Source organism: Cavia porcellus, unplaced genomic scaffold (genome assembly GCF_034190915.1).
Source record: "Cavia porcellus strain 051 isolate PalLab524CR breed Dunkin Hartley unplaced genomic scaffold, mCavPor4.1 scaffold_22, whole genome shotgun sequence".
In the NCBI taxonomy this organism is placed as follows: domain Eukaryota; kingdom Metazoa; phylum Chordata; class Mammalia; order Rodentia; family Caviidae; genus Cavia; species Cavia porcellus.
In genome coordinates, this window is record NW_026947505.1 from 23222668 (window position 1) to 23245194 (window position 22527).

At 34.9% G+C, this 22527-nt stretch overlaps 1 protein-coding gene across 1 annotated transcript in view; it reads left to right on the forward strand.

Annotated features, from left to right (window-relative positions):
* The first annotated feature begins 256 nt into the window (after positions 1–256).
* Oprm1 (opioid receptor mu 1) overlaps positions 257–22527 on the forward strand; it is a 58841-nt gene continuing 36570 nt past the window's right edge. Inside the window, 1 exon segment of the mRNA NM_001172738.2 lies at positions 257–633. Coding sequence (NP_001166209.1) covers positions 344–633 — 290 coding nt within the window. The 5' untranslated portion in view covers positions 257–343.

A 22527-nucleotide genomic window follows, 5' to 3' on the forward strand; every position in this document is an offset into this window, starting at 1 on the left:
GGACTCCTTGAATTGCTTTGCGCAAAATCCACCCTTTCTCTCTCCTCCCCCCTCTCCAGACTCCCGCACAGCCCTGTCTCCTCCCCTCCCACAGCGTGGGGTTGGAAATGTGCCTCTGTGAACTATTAGGGTGGGAGGGGGGTACAGGCTGAGGATAATGTCAGATGCTCAGCTCCCCCTTCTGCCGGACGCTCCTCTCTGACTCCTCCAGGGTTGGTTTTTGTGAGAAATAGCTGGGGCTGGGGCTGTGACAAGCGGAAGCGGCTGAGGCGCTTGGAACCTGAAAAGTCGCGATCCTCTCTCAGTTACCTCGCATCTTGGTGCCCAGCAGGCCGTCAGCACCATGGACAGCGGTGCCGTGCCCGGGAATGCCAGCGACTGCACTGATCCCTTTGCGCAATCCACTTGCTCCCCAGCACCTAGCCCCGGTTCCTGGACCAACTTATCACACTTAGATGGCAATCTGTCCGACCCATGCGGTCCGAACCGCACCGATCTGGTAGGGAGCGACAGCCTATGCCCTCCGACCGGCAGCCCCTCCATGATCACAGCTATCACCATCATGGCCCTCTACTCCATCGTGTGCGTGGTGGGGCTCTTCGGAAACTTCCTGGTCATGTATGTGATCGTCAGGTAAGGACAGACGGCGCCAGAGTTCAGTGGCTAAATAGGGTGACAAGGGAACACCATGCCAAAAAGTGGAAGGAGGGCAAGAGGGAGATAAATGGGAAAACGGGGTGATAGTGGACAGATGGTTGTTTGTGTTTGAAAAACTATTTTCCATTTTCTCTTCCTTTGATAAAGAAAGAATCCCAAATTCCAAAAACAGGGAAATTTCTTTGATAAAAAGCCCTAAAGGTCTGGAAGGGAGGAGGAGCTGTTTCTCGGAGCTGTCTCTTATTCTGAGTCAAGAAAACTCTGGGTATCCTGCTACAGTGTGCTACACTCTGTTTCTCTGGATGAGCTATGGAAGCAATAAGTTATGGATGGGGGTAGCTATTTTCCCTAATTGATGGTCCAAGTCTTCTCTCTGAAGAGATGAGCCTTGTAACTTTCCTCCACCTGCTGGTTTAGGCTGTACCACAGCCCCACCCCTTCTCTTCCCTTGACATAGCAGCCTCTACTCTACTCCTCCTTCCTTCCCCAGGCCACACTAACCATAGAGAGTTTTCCTGGCATCTTCCCTGGAAGTGCTATTTGCTGTTGCAAACATGTTCACTGTGCCTCCCAGAATTGTTTGCCATTGGTAGCTGCAGATTTTGAGTTTCACATACTGCATCTGGAAAAGATATAGTGCTTCAGGGACTCTACAGGACACGACTATGTTGTAATGCCTTCAAAAGTTATACTCAACTAGGAGTAACTAAAAGCAACATAATTCTGTATTAGAACTATTATTTGGAAAGTTGTAACCAGTGCTGTGCAAGGAGATAGAGGGGAGAGACAGGGACAGAGAGAGAGAGGGACAGAGAGAGAGAGGGACAGAGAGAGAGAGAGAGAGAGAGAGAGAGAGAGAGAGAGAGAGAGATGAAAACTGAGCGTTTGGTCTACTTTCTGTTTACCCAGATGTTCCAGATGTATTTGGTCAAGAGTGTGCAAGCTCTCAATTTTGTAACTGAAATTAATTGTATGACACTGATGGGTGTGTTCAAATACTAGGTGTGAATGCATAGTGCTATATATTCATTTTTTATTAAAGCAGGTAAATATTTTAGTCCTCAATCAGATTATATGTGCACTAGGAGCTTTTTCTTCAATAGTGTTATATGTACATTGTGAACATGACATTTTCATATTTAGTTACAATATTTGCTTCATCTATTCAGCAAATATTACAGGTTTTGATAGATCTGAATAATTTGACAATCATTCTCCCTTTTATGTTTTTATTAGCAAGGTGCTACAAATTGCTCATGATCAAATCTTTTTAATTTCATGTCTGTTTCTTTAATTAATGATTTAAAAGAGTAAAGTTAATGTCTCTGATCTTTTTCATAAAGAGTAAAATCAGTAATGTCTCTGAGAAAAAAGCACCATCTATTGTGAGGAAGGCTAATAACAGAAGGAAAGATACAGGAAGGAAATCAATGAAAGAATTTATATTTGGGACTGTACACTTTCTGTAACTCAACACATAGATTCATTTCACAGATATAAAACAAATCTCATTCTGCAGCTACAACAATATCAAGCAGAATTAAGAGGCCTGCCTTGTAAAGGGAAAATATGTATCTCATTTTTCCTGGGGAAAAATTAGAGAGTCACAAACTTATAGAACTATAAGAGACTGGACATTATCTATAGTGGATGAATGAGATGAAGTACAGAAAACATAAATTATTTGCCTGAAAACAAATAGTTCATTAGTTCAATATGAACGAACCTCCTATTTTTTGCTTATTAAAGTGGCAAGTTGTGAATGACTTAATTCAACTACAAGACTGACAATGTAGGTTTAAATTTCAGTAATTATGTGGAAATAAAATGTTACCGTAAAATTTATACATAGTATCCTGGATTTTAAAAGCTTGTGTTAGAAAAATCCAAAGCCTCTAGAAATCCTGCTTTCTGAAACTATTTTTATTCCTTTTATTACTTCTCTTTAGCATTTTTCTTCCTAATTTCTCTCTCCTTCTGTTTACATTTTTCTATAAAGAGTCAGTTCGGCAGACAAATAGCAGCCTGATGTTGTCCCAGTGTTTAAGAGGGTATCCGTTGGATAAGTTTAAAGGTCTTACTTCCCAACTATTGTTCACTTGAAAAAGCATGGTGACATTACATCTCACTGAGAACATATTATGCTTCACTCTCTGCAATGAAAGTTCTGGAAATGTGCAGTACTATTTGAAAGGTCAGCTCAAACATCTACTTGTTCAGGTCAGCTGTTTAATTCCAAGGTTGGAGAACCCTCTAGGAATGTGACTGTGAAAGAGATAGAAAGTTCCATGACAGATGAAGTGATGGGGGAAGAACTTGAGGATTGCAGAGACTATATCTCTTTAGGTGGGGCTATGTAACTGGCTGCCTCCGAGCTGGAGTGATTCACCTACAAAATAATCAGCTCAAGAACATTGTTTCTCTGTTAATAAGATGGCATAAGTCTGTGTCTATTAAATGATAAAAAGCGATTCTTACTTATTAATGCTATTTAAAACTCAGCAAATATATTGAAGGGCCAAGCAATTACAACTTTCTGGCCAGATGAAGGTAGTGTCTGTTAGAATGTCTTAGTACACTGAGGGAATAGTGAAGCTCAGATGACTATGGCAACAACCAAATTAACTGGTACCACAGATTCCATTGTCAATGTTTCTCTGCTCTTTGCCTCCTAACACCATCATCACACCTTCATCAGCACAGTTAAACAATAGTCTACTTGACATTCTTACACAGTGCCCTTTTAAGGAATGTGAGAGAGGATGGGATACTGTCATTATGATATAAAGACTTAAAATCCAAATATTGAACAACAGAAACGTTACAAGCTTCATCTCCAGCAAATATTCTTGGTTATAAAGAAGAAAAAAAGTTTTCAGAGTAATAATATTATAAAAATCATAACAAATATTCTGGAAAATATAACTATAAGCATATTTCAAAAGGCAATGATTATTTGAAATGGAACAGCATTTTGTTCTTTAGAATCTTACAGAGTAAAAACCAAAATAATGCACAAAGCTTTGATGTTTCACTAACTTAAAATATTTGACCAATATGTAGAATGAATCATAACTGTAAAAACTAATAGAATACAAATGTACTTGTCTTATGAGATTTCTTTGGTTCCTCAAAATTTGTTTACACAAAATAATACTTTATGTGCAGACATTGTTGAAAAGTGGAGGTCTCAAAACTTTTAGAGTCCTGCAGGCTGTGTAAAGGGCTGTTCTGATAAAGCTCTAGTCAAGAGTGCCATACGAGGCCTGGGTATGGCTCAAAGGAAGAGCACTTGTGTATCCTTGGTAAGGGCCTGGGTTGGGAAGAAAAGATTGCCAAATGATGTGCCTTCATTTTTAAGATTATTAGTAACTTGATTGAATTCTCGATGTGACTAAATAGCAGAAAAGAGTATTAAGAATATGTATGATTTTTCTTTCCCAAAAACATATTTGTGATTTTAGCAAAAGCTTTTTTATTTGCTCCATATTCCAAATTTTTTCTCAGTTTTAAATTATACAATGATCAGTTAAGCATGACTGGGACAGAAATACAAGGTTCAGACTTGATAAAGATTTATATAGGTGAGAATATAGGATTATAATGTTTTTCCTAATCTAAAGATAGGTGATAGACAGATGATAGATATAGAAACATGTGCCTATACATGTTTACAGATACATGTTTATCTGTAAACATGTAAATGTATATTTAAGTTCATTTAAAAATACAGATGTTACTGAATATGGCCACTAATAATGTTAATTAAATAAAAAGACAATAGCATTTATAAATTAAATAAAAAGACAATAATATTTATAAAAGCAATATGAAAGATGTTTACTTTTATGTTTTAGATGATGAATTTTAAAGGGAAAAAACCCCTAAATCATATTTTATCCTTAATAGAATGGTTTACATCAAAATATACTAACTTAATTCCTATTTTATTTAGCAATGGACACCTTCTGCTACCTATTACACTTTAAACTCTGTTATTTCTCAAGAAGATGCTAGTGCTGTGGGTAACACCTCTTTGTATGTATCTCCTGAAAACACTGAACAGCTTTTACTCTTCTGGGCTGGAAACTGTGACTGTTATCTGCATGGAATTGTTACTGAGTTTTTAAAGTACTGTTCTCTCTCTTTTCTTCCTCGAAAATATGATCTCATATTTAATGAACAGTTTCCACCATAAATGAAAGTCTAATTGTATAATAATTTTTCTCTATTAAAATTTATGCATTTTTGAAGCGGAGGCCATAGCTCAGTGGTAAATGCATAAGGGCCTGGGCCCCCAAAAATTACATATAATTTTAATAAATTATGCATAAAGCTACTATTTATATTTTCATATATATTTATATATATGTTGTGCACACAAGAATGAATCTTAGAGAGTTTAAATCTATTCTCTGTTCCCATTACCCTCTTTCCTCCAACACTATCACTATTATGATTTTGTTGTTTATAAATTTTTACTGTATATGTGCATTGTTACAAATGAAATGTCTTTTTCCATGTTCTTATAACTTCTTATAGTTAGTATTACATTATATATTAAAGTTAATAAATGTAATCACTATTTACCACAAATTGTTCTATTTCCATTAGGGCAGTGATAGAAGCTACATGTCAAAACAAACATAAACACAAACCAATGAGCAAATATTTTGGTTACTTTCCTCAGTATTCTTAACTGTTGTAAGAGAAAAAAGTTTACAAAGGTTTGTTTGATTAAGTCTTGTAGTCTCTGTAGATTTGGTCCTCTTTTTTAGTTCAGCCAATTGGTATACAGTGGTTTGTGCAGGGATAACAGGATGCCACAACTACCTGGCACAGATTTTGCTGGCCGATTTTTCCTACATGGTGAGGCCCTGCATTCTGGTTCACAGGTAGCTTTCTTCTCAGTAGGGTTTTACAGGGAAAATGTGGTAAAAGATTCCAGGGCCTCTTTTCTAAAAGCCCTTTTTCAAAGCAGGAGAGCACCACTCTCACGATCTTATTACTTCCCAAAGCAACTACTTTCAAAAAAATAGCTGGAGCATTTAGTTTTAGCATTTCTACTCTGAGGGGACATATATTCTGTCCAGAGTAATAGTTGTCCTAAAGTGGTTACAACAGTAGTCTTTCATATAGACTAAAAAATATTGTCATAGCTTAGTGTATAACCAATAAGATCCTTTCTAATAAATTTCATGTTTATCTTTTCTATAGTTTTTCTCACTCTGTGTCAACCTTCTCATCTCTTTGCTTCTTTTTCTATCAGAATTCTTGTTTGTCAAGTCTTGGTGTAACCTCACTCCTTACATATCTTCCCCAAAGTACTCCTATAATCACTTTCCTACTGTACACCCTAAAATACATACAGCTACTGTGAAAAAAAAATCTATCTGTAAAATGTTACTTGATAGTGTCCCAAGATTTGAACATCTGTCACCTCATTTCAGCTAAGAAATTCAATAAATTGACCAACAGAATTTTACAGCTTTAAAAATAAGTGTAATTCAATTTTATTCTCCCAAATAACCTCTTTGTTCATAGATATTAAACTTTTTCACTTATCACAGCAAACAAGGGATACCACACAATATCAGCAAATTATTGTTATAAACACACACCTATCTATCTATCTATCTATCTATCTATCTATCTATCTATCTATCATCTATCTCCATAAACTTTGAATAGGTATTATTAGAGTGTTATTGTTACTTGAAAAAATAAAACTTGCAGCCTTTGCAGCAACTAATTAATGCATACACTTGTTTTACATGCATGTGTTTAATTATGCTTTATTTAATAAGTAGTAGATTCAGTAACACTGAACCCACATTGAATAGTTCATGTCTGAATTTATGCTTGAACAAAGCTTATCACTCAGGCTTTCTATGCACATACACCATAACTTTCTCATGCTTAGGGACACTAAATAGCACTTTAGCATTATGCAAAAGTAGAGAGAATGCTTTTGAAACAGTGAAATCACAGTGAAAAAGTGGAAAATTGAAAGCAAAGAAAAAATAGATTGCAGAAGGAGATTCATTCACAGCATGAGGTGAAAGTGGAAGACAGAGCATCATCTGGCCTGGCTTCACAGAGAGCACTTCAAACTTTTTAGGACTCTCATTCCATTCAGAGCCTTTGACTGAATACAAAAATCCTTAAGTATTATTTTAGAAGTTAGAAATAATTTTAGTCATGTCAAATTAAGAATTTTCATTATACAAGGACAATAATAAACAAACAAATAGATTTACATGTCTTTATCCATGGAGGAATGGTTCCAAAACCCCTGTGCATACTAAACTTCTCAAGTATTCAAGTTCTTTACATGAAATTATATTACATTTGTATATAATTTACATATATCCTCCTGTATATAGTAAATTATCTCTACAATACTTACTATATACTCAGTATGATATAAATACCATGCATTTGTTACACTACACTATTTAGAGAATAATAGCAAGAAAATGTATGTACATTTTCTGTATAGATATAATTTTTAATTATTGTTTCATAAGTTTATTTTCAAACTGTCAATTGCTAGTGCATGAATAACTGATTTTTGAAAGTCTAATTTATTGGTACATTTTATATGCACATAATATCACACTCATCCTAGGGAACTGGTACCTGTACATGATGGATCTTAATTCTTTTCTTCCTCATTCCCCGACCCTCCTTCAACCCCCTCCCCCTCCCATTTACAAAAGTTTTGTTTCCTTATTTTATTGTTTTACTTTTCCTTTCCTTCTTTTCCCTCTCCCTCTCCCTACTTCCTCTTCCCATTTGAGAATTTTCTCCCTATTTCATAATATATAGCACACATTTTGGTTCTTCTTCATACTTTCAATTTCTCACACCAAAGGAACAATGTGATATTTATACATGTGTATTTGATTTTTTTCACTTATGAGTATTGTCTGGAGGTGCATTCACTTAACTAGAAATGCCTCAAGTTTGTCCGTTGTGGTTGAATAATATAAAAATAAACCACATTTTTTTATCCATTCATTTTTGTTCCATTGAGTTATCCATTCATTTTTGTTCATTGGGTATTTGGGTTGTTTCCAAGATTTATCTATTCCAAACTGCTGCTGTAAACATGTATCTGCATATATTGCTGCAATCTTAATCAAAATGCAAATAGCATGACACACAGAATTAAGAAAAACAATCCTAAAATATATTTGGAACCAGAGGAGATCTAGAATAGCAAAAACAATTCTGGACAACAAAGGCAAGGGAGGAAATACCACAATCCTTGACTTTAAATCATACTACAAAGATATTGTAATAAAAACAGCATGGTACTAGCCAAAAAAAATCATGCCTGAGGATCAGTGAAACAAATTAGAAGATGCAGATACAACCCACTCAGCTACCTTGTCTTTGACAAAGGGCAAAACATGCTCACTATAAGCCTTTTTAATAAATGATGCAAGAAAATCTGGGTTTCCACATTCCAGAGATTAAAACCAGATCTTTGTCTCTCATTATGCACTAAACTTTAATCAAAACAAATCAAAGATCTCAATATTAAAACAGAAATACTAAGTCTACTGGAAAAGAGAACAGATAGAACTCTTGAAAACATAGAAAAGTAAAGATTTTATGACCAAGCCCCAACTAAAGAAAGAATCAACAATGGAGATCTCATATTACTAAAAAGTTTTTATACAAACAAAGAAATCATCAACAGAGAAAAAAATGCAATCCCCAGAATGCAAAATATCTTTGCCAGTTGTTCCTCAGACAAAGGACTAATATCTAGAGTATATAAAGAACTAAAAACAATCATATTCCCCAAACTTAAAGACTCAGTCCAAAAATGGGCATCTGAAATACGTAGGTAAATAAGTATATGAAAAAAATGTTCGACATCACTGGTCATTCAAGAGAGGCTAATTAAAATAATGCTAAGATTCCATCTCACTATAGAGACAATGGCTTTGATCAAGAATTCAACAAGGAACAAATGCTGGCAATGCTGTGGGGGGAAAAGGATCCTCTACTGTTGCTGGATGCATAAACTGCTGAAGCCACTATGGAAATCAGTGTGGAGAATCCTTAAAAGTCTAAAACTAGAGGTTCTGTTTGACACAACCATTCCTTTTTTGGTATCTTCTTGAAAGAATTAAAAGCATAATACCACAATGAAATGTACAGTTATAATTTTGTTCCAAGAAGTTTTGGTCCACAGTTTGATCTGCAGATGTGGAGGAACCCTTGGATATGAAAGTCTGACTTCATTTTAAGGACACAGCAAAAGAAAATCAAGAAGCAATGTTTGATATTAAATATAGCCAGAAGTTCATATATAAAGACAAGGCTTGTGTTTTTCTTGTCATTTGTTACAATTAGTCGAAATAGTTTGAAAACAAAATGAATTTTCATATAATTCACTCATCAGTTTGTAACCAACACATACTCAAGCACACCAAACAAATTTAGAAAACATAGAGGACATATTTTATTTTACATATGAAAGTCAAATTATCAAAATAAGGTGTATTCCTTGTATTTATAAAGCTAGAAGTTTAAATAAAATGATAATTATACAATGTTAGTATGTGAATATCTGGATTATATTGTACTTACAATTTCAGAATCAGTTGGTTGTTTTAAGTCTTAATCTCTAATTTTTCATAAAGTTCTAAACTATACAAAGTAAAATTTTGCCTAATAAATAATAGCTTTACTATTGCTATAGAATCACAATCACTTGAAACTTACATTTAGCAAATTTTGAAATAAGTTTTAAACAACAAAATCTTTACTCCAGTTTTCATATTATATCAAAAAGGATTCTACCTACAAGTAATGGCCCAGATAATTCTGGAATACTAAAAACTATTTTATATCCAAAATGCTTTTATTAGTTCAAATAAAGTTTGGATTTAGGTTTTTCCTGGATTCCTGCCCCATTTTACTACTCTTTGATGTATACATACCTGATATTCATTAGGTTGAGTTCTCAGTTTTCTCCATCTTTCCAACAAAAGATCAGAAAGCTACATATTTCAGGTTTTTGAAACCACATTATCTTGTTAGAACAACTGAACACTGGCATGGTAGTGCACAGGTAGCCAAGTTTATCGTGTAAGTAAGCAGGCACAACTATATTGCAATAAAAATTATGGACCTAGAAATTTGAATTTCCACATAATTTTCATGTCTCGAAATATTTTCTTTGTATTCTCTTTTTAACCACCTAAGGTTCTAAAAGTGTGCTGATCTGGAAAGCCATAGGAAGAAATGATGAGCTAGATTTGGCCCACAAACTCTCATTTGTCAAATGCTGGTACAGAGTACACTAAATAAAATTTATAATCTTGCATCATACATGAAATAAGAACACAACTGTGTTTTTGTTTCAAATTTTTGTTGCAAATTTAATGGATAGAGACAGAGAATTTTGCTAAAACAATCACATAACAACTTGCAGTATTTTTCAGCCTCAGAAAATAAATGTGATGTTAATAGAAACCAGCACAGTTGCCACAGACTGACAAAGGTTATCATTTTTTCTGGAGCTGATATTGAACTATGGCTCTAATACTAATCACACAAGACTTTCTCTCTATGTCTCCTGGTCCTCATCTCTACCCCCAAACTCTTTATTTGCCCACTTGACCAGCAATGTTCATTATCACTCTTGGAAAAAACTTTCAAAAGGGCATTTATGAAGAATTTTTCTCTTTCAATATGCTTGATGGTTACCTTGATTCTGTGTAATTTTCTAGACTTTCTCATAGTATTTTCAGCTTCAATCATTTGGAAGCTTTTAGAAGAAAAATGAACTGTGATGCTGTTTGTATTTGCTTCTTAGCAAATATGAGATGCCCTCAAAGCCACCTCCGTCCACATAGTGGTCAAGTTGCTCCATCACATGAATCTGGATGGTGAATAGTAAGTGGCAGCTTCATTTTGCTTAATCTCTTCTTTTTAAAATGCCATTTCAAAGCCAAAAGTGCATTGCCCAGGAAGTTTTGTTTTGTTTTGTTTTTCCTTTCTGGCTTACATAAAAGTAGTCCTCAAAGTTGCTTTGAAAAATGTTGTTACTGCCTTTTAGCGCTCAGATTGTCCAGGTGGAGAAAAAAAGTAGCACCAGAGTAGAGCAAGGTAAACAGAATGCATGAGTTCACAGCTTTCATCTATGGTTGTGTTCATCAGCTTCCTAAAGACACTGAAATCCCCTATCTGACTCCTTATCATAATACAGTCACCACCTATGCATTACTTCTTCTGTGATCAGTTGTGCTCAGGGAAAACCTTCTGGCATGTACAGGAATTCTTTAGATTAGACAGATGGCCATGAGGCAGAAGATTTCAAGAAAAATCAAGCTGAAGCAGAGATTTAATTGACTATCCACTGAAAAATTCTATTTTTTCCCAGACTCTTTTAAGCAATACTTGAATCTAAATTCTAGCAAGGAACTCACTCTTGGTTGCCTTTCCTTCCAATGAACTCATGGAATTTTTGAGCTATTGTATAAATCCTGTGGCATGCTTCAGATCAACGGTGAGGCTCTCCCAACTTTCTAGAATGGTGATTCTCCTGGATGTATATCAGCATTATCTTGGAAGGTTTTATAAAAAAGGAAGCCTACCTCAGCATATTAGGTCAGCCTCTCTAGGAACAGCTGCTGGATTTAGGAAGGTATAAGAGCTCACTGCTGATTCTAACATGCCAACAGGATCTTGAAATATAGGTCTGGCCTACCAGTATCCATTTCATGGATGAACACACTAAATCCATTTGTCAAGGAAGTTTAAAAGATCTAACAGTATGTTTTACTTCTCTGAGCTTTAAGAAGTTGTTTAGAGAACACATAGTAAAATTATCTTCCACAAAAGCTAAAACTCAAAATGTTTCTAAAATTTCCCCAATGTGATCCATTGACTGTCTCATAATAGGCAGCACAGAGTGAAAAAAAACATAAAACTAACATGAAAAGACGTTTGGATTTCTGCCCATGAATAACTTGTAATACTAGTCAACTAAGCTATGCAAAGCCCTTACTCAAGCCTTAATAAAGGAGTAATAACCATATTTGATCTCACCTGTGTCTTTTGGATTCAAATTAAGATGTGCAAAAATCTGTAGCAATTCAAAAATATTTTATAAAAGGAAAGAATTTGTTATTTGCTCCCAAATTGTCTTCCCTCCAGCTGAATTCACATCATCACAATCAGCATTTAAACATTCACCAAGAATCATTGCCTCCTCTGGATCAGGTTTATCACCTATTATAATAGTTTTATCTTTTCAGGGTCACAATTTCTACAAAGACAAAGCTCTGCCTTTTGTCATTTTTCTCCTCTTTCCTGCCAATTCTTCTCCTAATGCACTGGAATATTTGAAAACTACCATATTGGTGAACATGATGAAATGAATTAATTCTAAAGATGAACAACTAAAATTTATTTGATTCTTTATTGATGTTTTTTATATTGTTGGATAATTCATGAAGGAAAGATAATAATTATTTTGGGGCAAAGTATCTACTTTTTAACTTAACTGTTTCACCATGTGTATGTGTGTGCATGCATGTGTGTGTGTGCGTGCGTGTGTGTGTGTGTGTGTGTGTGTGTGTGTGTGTGTGTGTGTATGCATCTGTGTGTGGTACTGGGGACTGATTCCATGACCCTCACAGTAACCTACATCCCTACTTCTTTTTCGCTTCGTATTTTAAGACAAGGTCTTACCAAATCACTAATTTCCAAGTACTAAATTAATTATACTTTTAAATTGGCATTATGGTCAAAGAGTGTAAAGCAGAATCTAAATCTAAGAGTTGACAGTGTGGGATAAAAGTCCTATTCACCAACAGTACTATTCAAATCAGAAAAAAAATACTACAATGCCATCCTCTGAACTCTGGATTTGGAAATTTAAAATGTGTGTCAGAGAAGACTCATTTGAACCCTTGTTAAGTGTGATTTTCTAATCAAAATAAAATTGTCCAAAAGATGGAGTTCTTCGTGAAGGATTCATTAGAGGTGACTTAGTAAGTCTCTGTGTGTGTGTCTGACCATCTCTAAGCCTCATAATAGAATTTTCCCAGAGTTATAAAGCAATATCTATCAACTTCCAAAATCAGAGCAATGAACTCTACAGATAAAGCACACACAGGGTATAGTAGAGAATAATACCCTTGAGGCTTACAGTGCCCTCTAAGAACTAAAACTCTTCCAAGTACAGAAGCTGTGAGCAGTAAGAGATCAATGTAAGACAGGGCCTTCTTTATTTTCCAAAATTTTTCACTGAAATGCTGAGTTCACTCCCAGTGAGAGGCTAAGCATTTTGTGAGGGAAGAATAAATATTAGTTTAAAAATGTTGCCAGAGTATAACCTGAACATCAGAACCTGAACGTTCTTACCAAGAAGAGAAGGGAAATTATTAAAGACATTAGAATTTCATATTTAGCCCCTCTCAGTTCTGGGGAGAAAATCACATGACTTGAATGATATTAAACACAAGTTTGTTTCTTATGATGATGGTGTTTGAAGACCACTAAAATAAGTGATCTTATTAAAAGTAGACAACACTAATTGAGAGCCTTCAAAATAACCTTCCCTTTTAATGACAAAGGAACTTTAATTAACTTCTTCACAAAATAACAAAGCCTTTTTCCAGGGACTAAAAATTCTGTCTTCAAATTTTATAAGCCTTTAAATTTTTGATTATGTTGAATAATTTGATTCTCATAAAAAATTTTGTGACTATACTCAGGGAAGAAAATGTTAATCAGAGTAACATTAAAAAAACAAATACATTTACTACATTTGTTGAGCACTAGCTATATATGGACCACTCTCCTATGAACCCCAGACACAGCTAAAAGCAGACCAGCTACAGTGCTTTCTAAAAGTTCAGCTTAGTGAAAATGGTTAAACTATTTCATCACTTAACAGATGCCAAAAATAAGACTCTAATGAGCCTTGTCTTCTTTCAACCATACTGTCAGGAAAGCCCTGTTCTCAGTGTTTATTATAATTAATTACCATACTTCCTGTATAACCAAATTAATATAATGAATTACCATCTTACTTTACAGCCAAACTCATCAACAGTACAACTCCTGGCTTAAGTCTTTGCTACATTTTCCAAATTTTGTTAAAGATATTACTTCAATGTTCGAGACAAAGTAGAGAAAAATAAATAGAAAAGGCCTTTGTTTTTATAAAAGAATGAGAGTAAATATGTCAACCATAATTTATATTTTCTCAAAGTAGCTATCATAAACATATTAAATTGGATATTTAATAAAATAATAGAGTTCTGAATACATGGTATTCATAAGAAACAAACCCAAGAATCATTCTTATATAATCATTAATATGTCAGCCTATTGAAATAATGAGCGGCCTACTTATGAACAACTTGGAAGTCAGATATGAAATTCCTGCTTTTTATCAGTATTATAAAATTTAAAAGCTGAGAATTTTTAAGGAAAAATGAAAATATCTTTCTATAAAGGATTAGTGTTCTTAACAAAGGAGGAATGTCCCCTATGTAAATAAATATAGCATATTTCCAAAAGCATTGTGTAATAGTGTCACAAATGATACTCAAAGCATAATGATTATTTCCGTAAGATTATTGTTTTATAGGCAAGAAACCCCAAATTATATTTGGAATGAAGGAATTAACATGCCCTCTACACATCCGTGCTTTTAGGTACCTTTAAAATATATTTGATATAAAGATACATGGTATACTTTATCAAAAATTATATAACTATAGTACAATGATTTTAAAAAGCATACATTGGTGTAGCTGACATGACTTGTTCACACAGTTATTTGAAGTAAAGTTGGTTTTTACAAAGCAAAATGTTTATTAACATTCCAACTGAAATAAATGAAATCATGGAATTCAAAAATTTAAAGTATCTTTGGAAAGATGAAAAAATATTTTGAAAACAGCTGTGTTTTCAAACAATCAGAAGTTAGGATGCATCATTATCTTTCACACACATGACAACATCTAGTAACAATGTGCAATTGAAGCAAAAGCAATGCTAAATGTAAATTCTTTACCTTGACCCATATTCTAAACACAAGTATAAATAAAACAGAAAGATTTCCTAGCCATTTTTATTGAAGAACTATTGTCTATCTTATTAAACTTAAATCCTATTGCTAGCATCATAATTAACATCATCATTACCATTACCATTTATTGGAAGTTACTACATCTCACACTCTGTAATAACAATGCTCATAAAACTATTGTTTTAGAATTTTTCATCCATACAATTAAGGAAAGTACTAATATTTTCCAGTATTTGTAGATGGGCAAAATGGGATTAAGGAAATTTAAGAAACAATTCAATATCTGCCTGGCTAGTAAGTGACAGAACTAATATTTTAATCAAAAATATATATGATAATTAAATCTGCTGTATTCAATTAAATCAAGGAGTTATTTTCAAAGCAACTAAAAAAGCTCAGCTGCATAGCTGCTTCTAAATGTTATAAGGATATCTTCTATCCCTTATCTATATCTTATTCTCCAGAGTGTTCCTTAATAAGCAACCTATTCATAACTTTTCCTTTATTGATAGATTCTGCTTCATAGACATGAGAATCAGTCTCCATAAGTCTCAGTCTGGGCCTCCACCTGCTGGGCACTGCCACTGGAGTGCCCCTTCCTGTGGGCAGTCAGTGCTGGCAGAGAAAACCAGCAGGTCCACCTCTGCCTGTGGGGCACCACCACTGAGGGCTCATTCCTGCAGGCAGCCAGAGTGGGCAGCGAGAGCCAGAAGATCTGCCTTTGCTTAATGGCCCCCAGTACTGGAAGGCCCCTTCCAGTGGACAGCCAGTCCAGGCAAAGAAAACCAACAGATCTGCCTCTGCCTGCTTGGTGCCACAACTGCAAGGCCACTTCATGTGGGCAGCCAGCAGGAGAGGTAAGCCCCATGAACCTGTAGATCATGATTGGAGCACCTTGGTTCCTTTGGGCAGGCATCACCCACCACGAGAATCAGACAAACACACCCCTGCTGCTACCATCACAGGAATCCTAGTGTAGACATTCAGGCTGAGATAAGCAGCCCCACTTCAATGACCCCTGATCATCTGGGAAGCCCCAGTGTAGTTACTTAGGTCTGGAGAAGCCCGCCCCACATCCTGCTACCTCACTGTAAATCTGGGGTCAGAGGAACCCAGGTCCCTGTCCATTCCCTTACACTCCAAAAGGGCAGCCAACATGGGAAATGCCTGGGGCACTACAACCAGCTTGGTGAGAGGAACTCAGGAAAATATCAAGACAAAGGAGCAAAAGGCAATCTGAGACCTCCAGTCCACACAGAACAAGTCTGAGAGATATAGTCAGGGAAGAAAATGGAAGGAACACACTTGAAATAGCTGAGAGCTTAGCAACTGAAGTAAAAGAACAACATCATGATATTGTAAAAGCAATTAAGTCAAAAATAGTGTCTCAGTAAAAGGGGAAATCACAAACATACTGACAGAATTGCTCAGCATGCCCAAAGAAGACATAGATAAAAAAGAGGAGCATAAGAAAATGATAGAAACCTTGAATGAATATAAAAATGAATTACAATGCATGAAGCAGACTCAAAGAGAAATCCAGGAAATTAAAAATTCAATCAAAAGATGGCAAAACTGCGTGATAGATCCTGAAGATCTGAAGATCCTGAAGATCCTGAAGATCCTGAAGACAGACTTTCAAATCTTGAAGATAGGATTGCAACTAATGATTGTGAAAGGAAAGATCTCTTAAAAATAGCAATAATCAGGAAATGAGAATTCAATGGCAGCAAGATGATGCAAAGAAGCATAATTTAAGAGTAATAGGTGTCAGGTAAGAAGCAGGAGGCAACACAAATGAAATTAAAAGGTTATTTACAGAAGTAGTAGTAGAAAACTTCCCAGACTGGAACAAAAGAAGTGACATTGCAGACAAGTGAGGCATATAGAACTCCAACTAGCCATAACTGAAGTAAATCTAAACCTAGGCATGTAATAATCAAGATCCCAGAACTTCAGCCCAAGAACAGAATACTAAAAGCTGTTAGAGAAGGGAAACCAATCAAAATCATGTCAGATTTATCAACACCTGCCATTAAGTCAAAAAGAGTTTGAAGTGCAGCGTTTCAAACTCTGAAAGAAAACAACTTCCAACCCAGATTGATGTACCCTGCCGACAAAACTGTCTTTTTTTTTTTTTTTTTTTTTTGTCTTTTTCCTTTTTACCGGTACCAGGGATCGAACTCACGACTGCCTGCTTGCAAGGCAGGCGCTTATGCTGCTGAGCTAAATCCCCAGCCCCCAAAATTGTCTTTCAAAATTGATGGAAAAATAAGATACTTTCATGATGAAGAACGACTAAAGGAATCCATGACTACCAAACCAACCCTACAGCGAGTGCTTCAAGATACTCTAGAAAGAGATAAAGATGACCATGGTTCCAGGACCAGCAGCAGGGGAAGATTGCCAAACAAGGCAACTGAGTGAAAGGGAAAAGTGGAAGGCTAGCAGGGCAGAGACAAACCAATGTATGTGGGTTGTAACCATTAATGTAGATGGCCTCAGGTCAGCAATGAAAATAAACACAGGGAGAGTGTATCAAGAAACAAGACCCATTACTGAACACTAACCTAAGAAACAGAAGGAGTCAATGAGATCCAAAAACAAAACAGTTATTGTAAGAGTAGTACTGGAAAAAACACCCAGGAGAAAAATGTAGTAACTACTGTTAATTTCTTATTGTCTTCTCTTGAACTCTTATATTGTTTTCACAATTTTGTTAGGTTTGGTTTTGTTCTGTCTTGCTTTGTGAGATTTTTACTTTGTCTGGTAGTATGGGCAGCTATTTTGAACATAATGGGGTGTGTTATGTTAATCATGGTTGGTTTCCTTTTGTATTGTTTTGAAGTCTTATAAGCTCTCATTCGTTTAATTGTTTTTTATTGTTTTGTTTTAGTACATGTGATGGTATGAGCAGCTACTTTGAAGAAAATGAGACATTTATGATAGCCATTGCTGATTTCCTGTCATTTTTTTTGAAGTCTTATCTTGTTTTTGTTCTTTTGTTTTGGTTGGCTCTATTCTGTTGTGTTTTATTTGATTTTATTGTGTGTGGTGCTATGGACAACTTTTTAGAGGGAAATGAGATATTATAGTAGCCATTGTTCATTTCCTGTTATCTGGTTTTGAAGTCCTGTAATGCTTTCATTAGTTTAGTTTTGTACTATTTTGTTATGTTTGATATTATTGTATGTGAAGGTATGTTCAACTGCTTCAAAGCAAACAAGAGACATTATGGTAGCCACTGCTGATGTCCTGTTACCTTGTTGTGAGGTCCTGTGTTGCTTGCATCGTTCTGATTTGCTTTATACTGTTTTGTCCTGTTTTCTTTTGTTTTACTCTCTTTAAAAAAAATTAGCTATTTAAAAAGTCTCAGTCTAGAATATTTTTATAGGGCTCATATTAGGCTAAAACATTTTAACTGATCTTTTGTCCTGTGTGTTTAACTAGATCTCAGCCTCAATTAGAGCCTGCCTTTTTACCAAGATAGATATAATCCATTTGTAGAACTTCTGATTCCAAAAGTTCACTTGCGATCTAAACATGCTCTCATATACTATATCCACCAACCCTGTTTCTTTTGCTGTGATTGGTGAGTGCTAATAATCTATGGCAAATGACTTTAAAACAAAATACAAGGAAATTAATAATGGCTATCATAGTGCCTCTGTTATGTTCAAAAGAATTGCCCATACCATCAGACATAATAAAATCAAACAAAATACTACAGAATAAAACCAATAAAAACAAAACAATTGAAGCAGTACAGGACTTCAAAACAAGATAATAGTAAAACTACAATGGGTACCATAATGCATCTTGCTATCATCAAAGTAATTGCCTATATGATTGACTCTATTTTGTTTTATTTCATTTGCTTTTATTATCTTCAAGATAAAAAAGAGGAAAAAGAGATTTATCCAGATTTATCACAACGTTTCTAAAGTGGACAATTAAGAAACTTAGAGAAAAAAATAATAATCTATGGTAATAAAGTGATCAGGGGACAATCTCTGTGCCAAGATCAAAGCTGGGAGCTGTAGCTCTTGTTAGCATTTCTGGATCTATTATTCAGCCAAGCACCATGACAATTTCATATTTCCATTTATATCAATGATTTCTTTGTATATTTTTGGTAAAAGAAAATTTCCAGTTTAAAGAATATAAGCTCCTTAAATAAAGACATTTTTTCTTCTCATGCTTGTATCCAGAACCCAACAGATAAACAAATAGTCATGCCACCTACAGCAGCTGAACTGTTTTAGTACACTGTGTTGTTTATAATGTTGCTTGAATGTTACATTTATTTCAGCCTTTTGTATTTCGTTGGTTGAGGAAGTCACATATTTCTGGTTTGCAAAGATAACAGTGCTTAGCTCTCTGTAACTCTTGAGATAATGGCTAAAATAAACCTGAAATTCCAGACAGTAAAATTTTATAAAACATACTGCTATTGCTTAATTGGGAGAAAAATTACCTTCAAGGTTATTAGTCACATTCAATTTGAAAGGAAAATCTGAGCCCATGAACTCTCTAGTCCTTTCCTTCTCCCATTTCACTGTCCCATGGAATCCCAACGAAAGTGGGGCTATAAAGAAACCAGTGATTGATAAGAAGTAAATAGGAAAGAAAAGCAAATCTGCAAAAATCTAAGAAGAGTCAGACTGAAAGAAGAGGAATAACTTTGCTCCAGGGTTCCTCTAGAGCATCCACCTAATAAAAGAGAAAGACATTCTTTTCCATTTCCTTGTCTCCACTGAGCAAAAGACCGGATGGACAGGCTGAGAGCAAGTTAGCTGGAATTAACTGCCAAGAGGAAGTAACCAGGCATGGCACTGTTACTCCTAGCAGCCTAAATTAAGTATATACCAACAGTACCAGAAATCCTCCCTCTTCATTGGTGAGACTTACCCATAACTCTTCTATTGTCCTGAAATTGTCACTCATAAAGAATATGGTAACACACCCTCTTCAACTGCCAGGCCAATACTTCCTATAGAACATTCCAGCTAATTTCACATTCCGGGCTTCAGAAGCAGATTGGAGACAATGAGGTATCTGAAAAGATTTTCAGTAGACGGAATTCAGATTTATTGCATCAGTATGACAGACCAAGATCTGTCACACATTAAGGGAAGAGTCCTGAGTTAGGAATTTTACACTCTGAAAAAATAGTGGGCTTGTGGAGAATAGAGTGGGATTTTGCCCCCAGAGAATGAAATCACGTGATAAAATGTGCCTAAGGAATCTGGGTTCATCTGAGAGATGATGGATCATGCAAAATATTACACCAAGTGACCAAAGCAATTTCTGGCCTCTGCTATGCCACATCCCATTTCATAAACATCATGATGTGCAAAGTTTAGGACAAGAAAATGAAAGTTTATTTCACTGAGTAGAAAATACACTAGCTATAAAATTTATCAGAATCTCATTATTTGTAAAATGGGTAACAACACTTGTGAATTTAAATATACTTAACAGAGATTACTGTTCGCTCCTGAAAAACAGATGACAGGCTGATTAAAAAAAAAATTTATAGGGGCTGGAGATTTAGCTCAGCGGCATAAGCGCCTGCCTTGCAAGCAGGCAGTCATGAGTTTGATCCCCGGTACCGATAAAAAGGAAAAAGCTGAAAAAAAATTATAATTGTTTCTGGAAAATGTCAATAAATAGGCTTACTTGTAGTTAACCCTAAACTTATGGCTGACCAAATGGGCCAAACAGATGATTCTGAAAAGAAAATTCAGTATTTTTGTGGTCTTTTTCCATCCAATAAAGCAAATTTTTATTTTAAAGAAAATAGAAAAATAAAACGATTCAGAATTTCAAAATAAGATGATAGGAAATTAACAATGGCAATTATATTGCACATTATTATCTTTAAAATAGTAACTCAGATTACCAGATATAGGCATGCCGTATTGAGGAAACAATATGAGCACTATTTTTGTTTCCAATGAAGTAATAAAATGAGTAGCAAAATTATTTTAGCTCTCCTGTATATAAATATTTTTTCATGCCCTCTTTTTTCCTTTCCCCCATCCCAGTTGTTCTTTCTTTTTGAGCAGTTTCTTTTCCTGATACAATAACTATTGTTCCTTTTGGATCTTATTCTTTCAGATTCTCACACTAGGGAGACAATATGATGTTTATGTAAGTCTGATTTATTTCACTTATTAGTATGGCCTCGAATTGTATCTATTTACCTATAAAAACATTGAGTTTATCTTTCTTGATAGCTGAGTAGTACTCCATTGTATAAAAATACCATACATTTTTTATACATTCCTCTACTAATGGGCATTTGGATTGCTTCCAAAGTTAGCTGTTACAAAATGTTCTGCTGTAAAAACAGGTGCACATATATTGCGGTGGTATGATGTTTTCAATTCTTCTGAGAAAATACCCAAAAGGGGAACAGCTCGATCAAAAGACATCACCAATAGAGTGAAAAGAAAACCTACAAATTGGGAAAAAATTTTAGATAATTGTCTCTCAGATGAAGGACTTCTTTCTAGAACATCTAAAGAATTGAAAAAATCAGGCCCCAAATTCAAAGACCCAATCCAAAACTGGGCAGCTGAGATGAATACACACTTGTCAGATAAAGAAATACAAATGACAAACAAATATATGACAAAAATGTTCAAAAGTATTGGTTATTCAAGAAATACAAACAAAAACAACACTGAGATTCCATCTCACCCCAGAAAGAGTGGCTACTGTCAAAAAATCATCTTATAACAAATGCTGGCAAGGCTGAGGAGAAAAAGGAACAATTTTCCACTGTTGATGGGAGTGTAGACTGGTGCAACCACTGTGGAAATCAGTGGGGACATTCTTCAAAACACTAGGAAACAAATTTTTATTCAGTGCCACATTCCTGCTACATAAATGAAGTTGTGATACTTTTTCAACGTTCATAAACCTCCTTCAACTTGCTACAGTATTTTAGATGCTATCCTCAAATAACTGCTGTAGTAGCTCAATAGACTGAAAATTCTTGTAAGACAGGAGAGATATGTCTCATTTGAGCAACAGTACCTACCCAAAATAAAATTTAAAACAGTGTTACATAAATGTTTGCCAGCTCAGTGTTGATGTTAAGCAGATTTCATGGTTGAATGAGAGTAGCTATAAAACTATACATTTTATGAAAATTAAAAACTTGCCTACAATTCTTAAAATTAAAAACTGCCTACTGTTCTTAAACATATACAAAGCCCAATGAAAGTTCTTATTGTTAGCTAGTAGAAATTATGATATATTGTATTAAGTATAACAAAACGTATCAAACTGCTCTCAGAAGTTTTCTGTTCATAATAGTGATTTATATCTTTGTTTTTGTATGTTTCAGTATCCTTTAGACTTAAAAATGAATGTACAACAGTGTAATAAGGAAAAATCAAAATTAATACTATGAAAATAAATAAAAGAAGGATTTCAGAAATATAAGATGCTCCTAAAGGCAATAAACATCATAGTTGAGACATTTTCAGTAAAATGTGAATCACGGTCATATTTGTACTTTTCCTATTTAAAACATGGCGCATACTTTTATTTGTGGACTGAAAACATTGTCAGTGCCAAATGAGGCCATTGTAAATTGGAAGAGAGCTCTATATTGATTTAATGACACTTATTGCACTATAATACTAAAATCTCTGTCTTTAAATTCTAATGAGATTTGCTTTGCCAAATTACTACTTTATTCATGAATCATATTTTCTCCTAACAAGTGCCATTCAATCCTCCATAGGGGAAGGAAAATACCTCATAAAAAATCTCTGTGC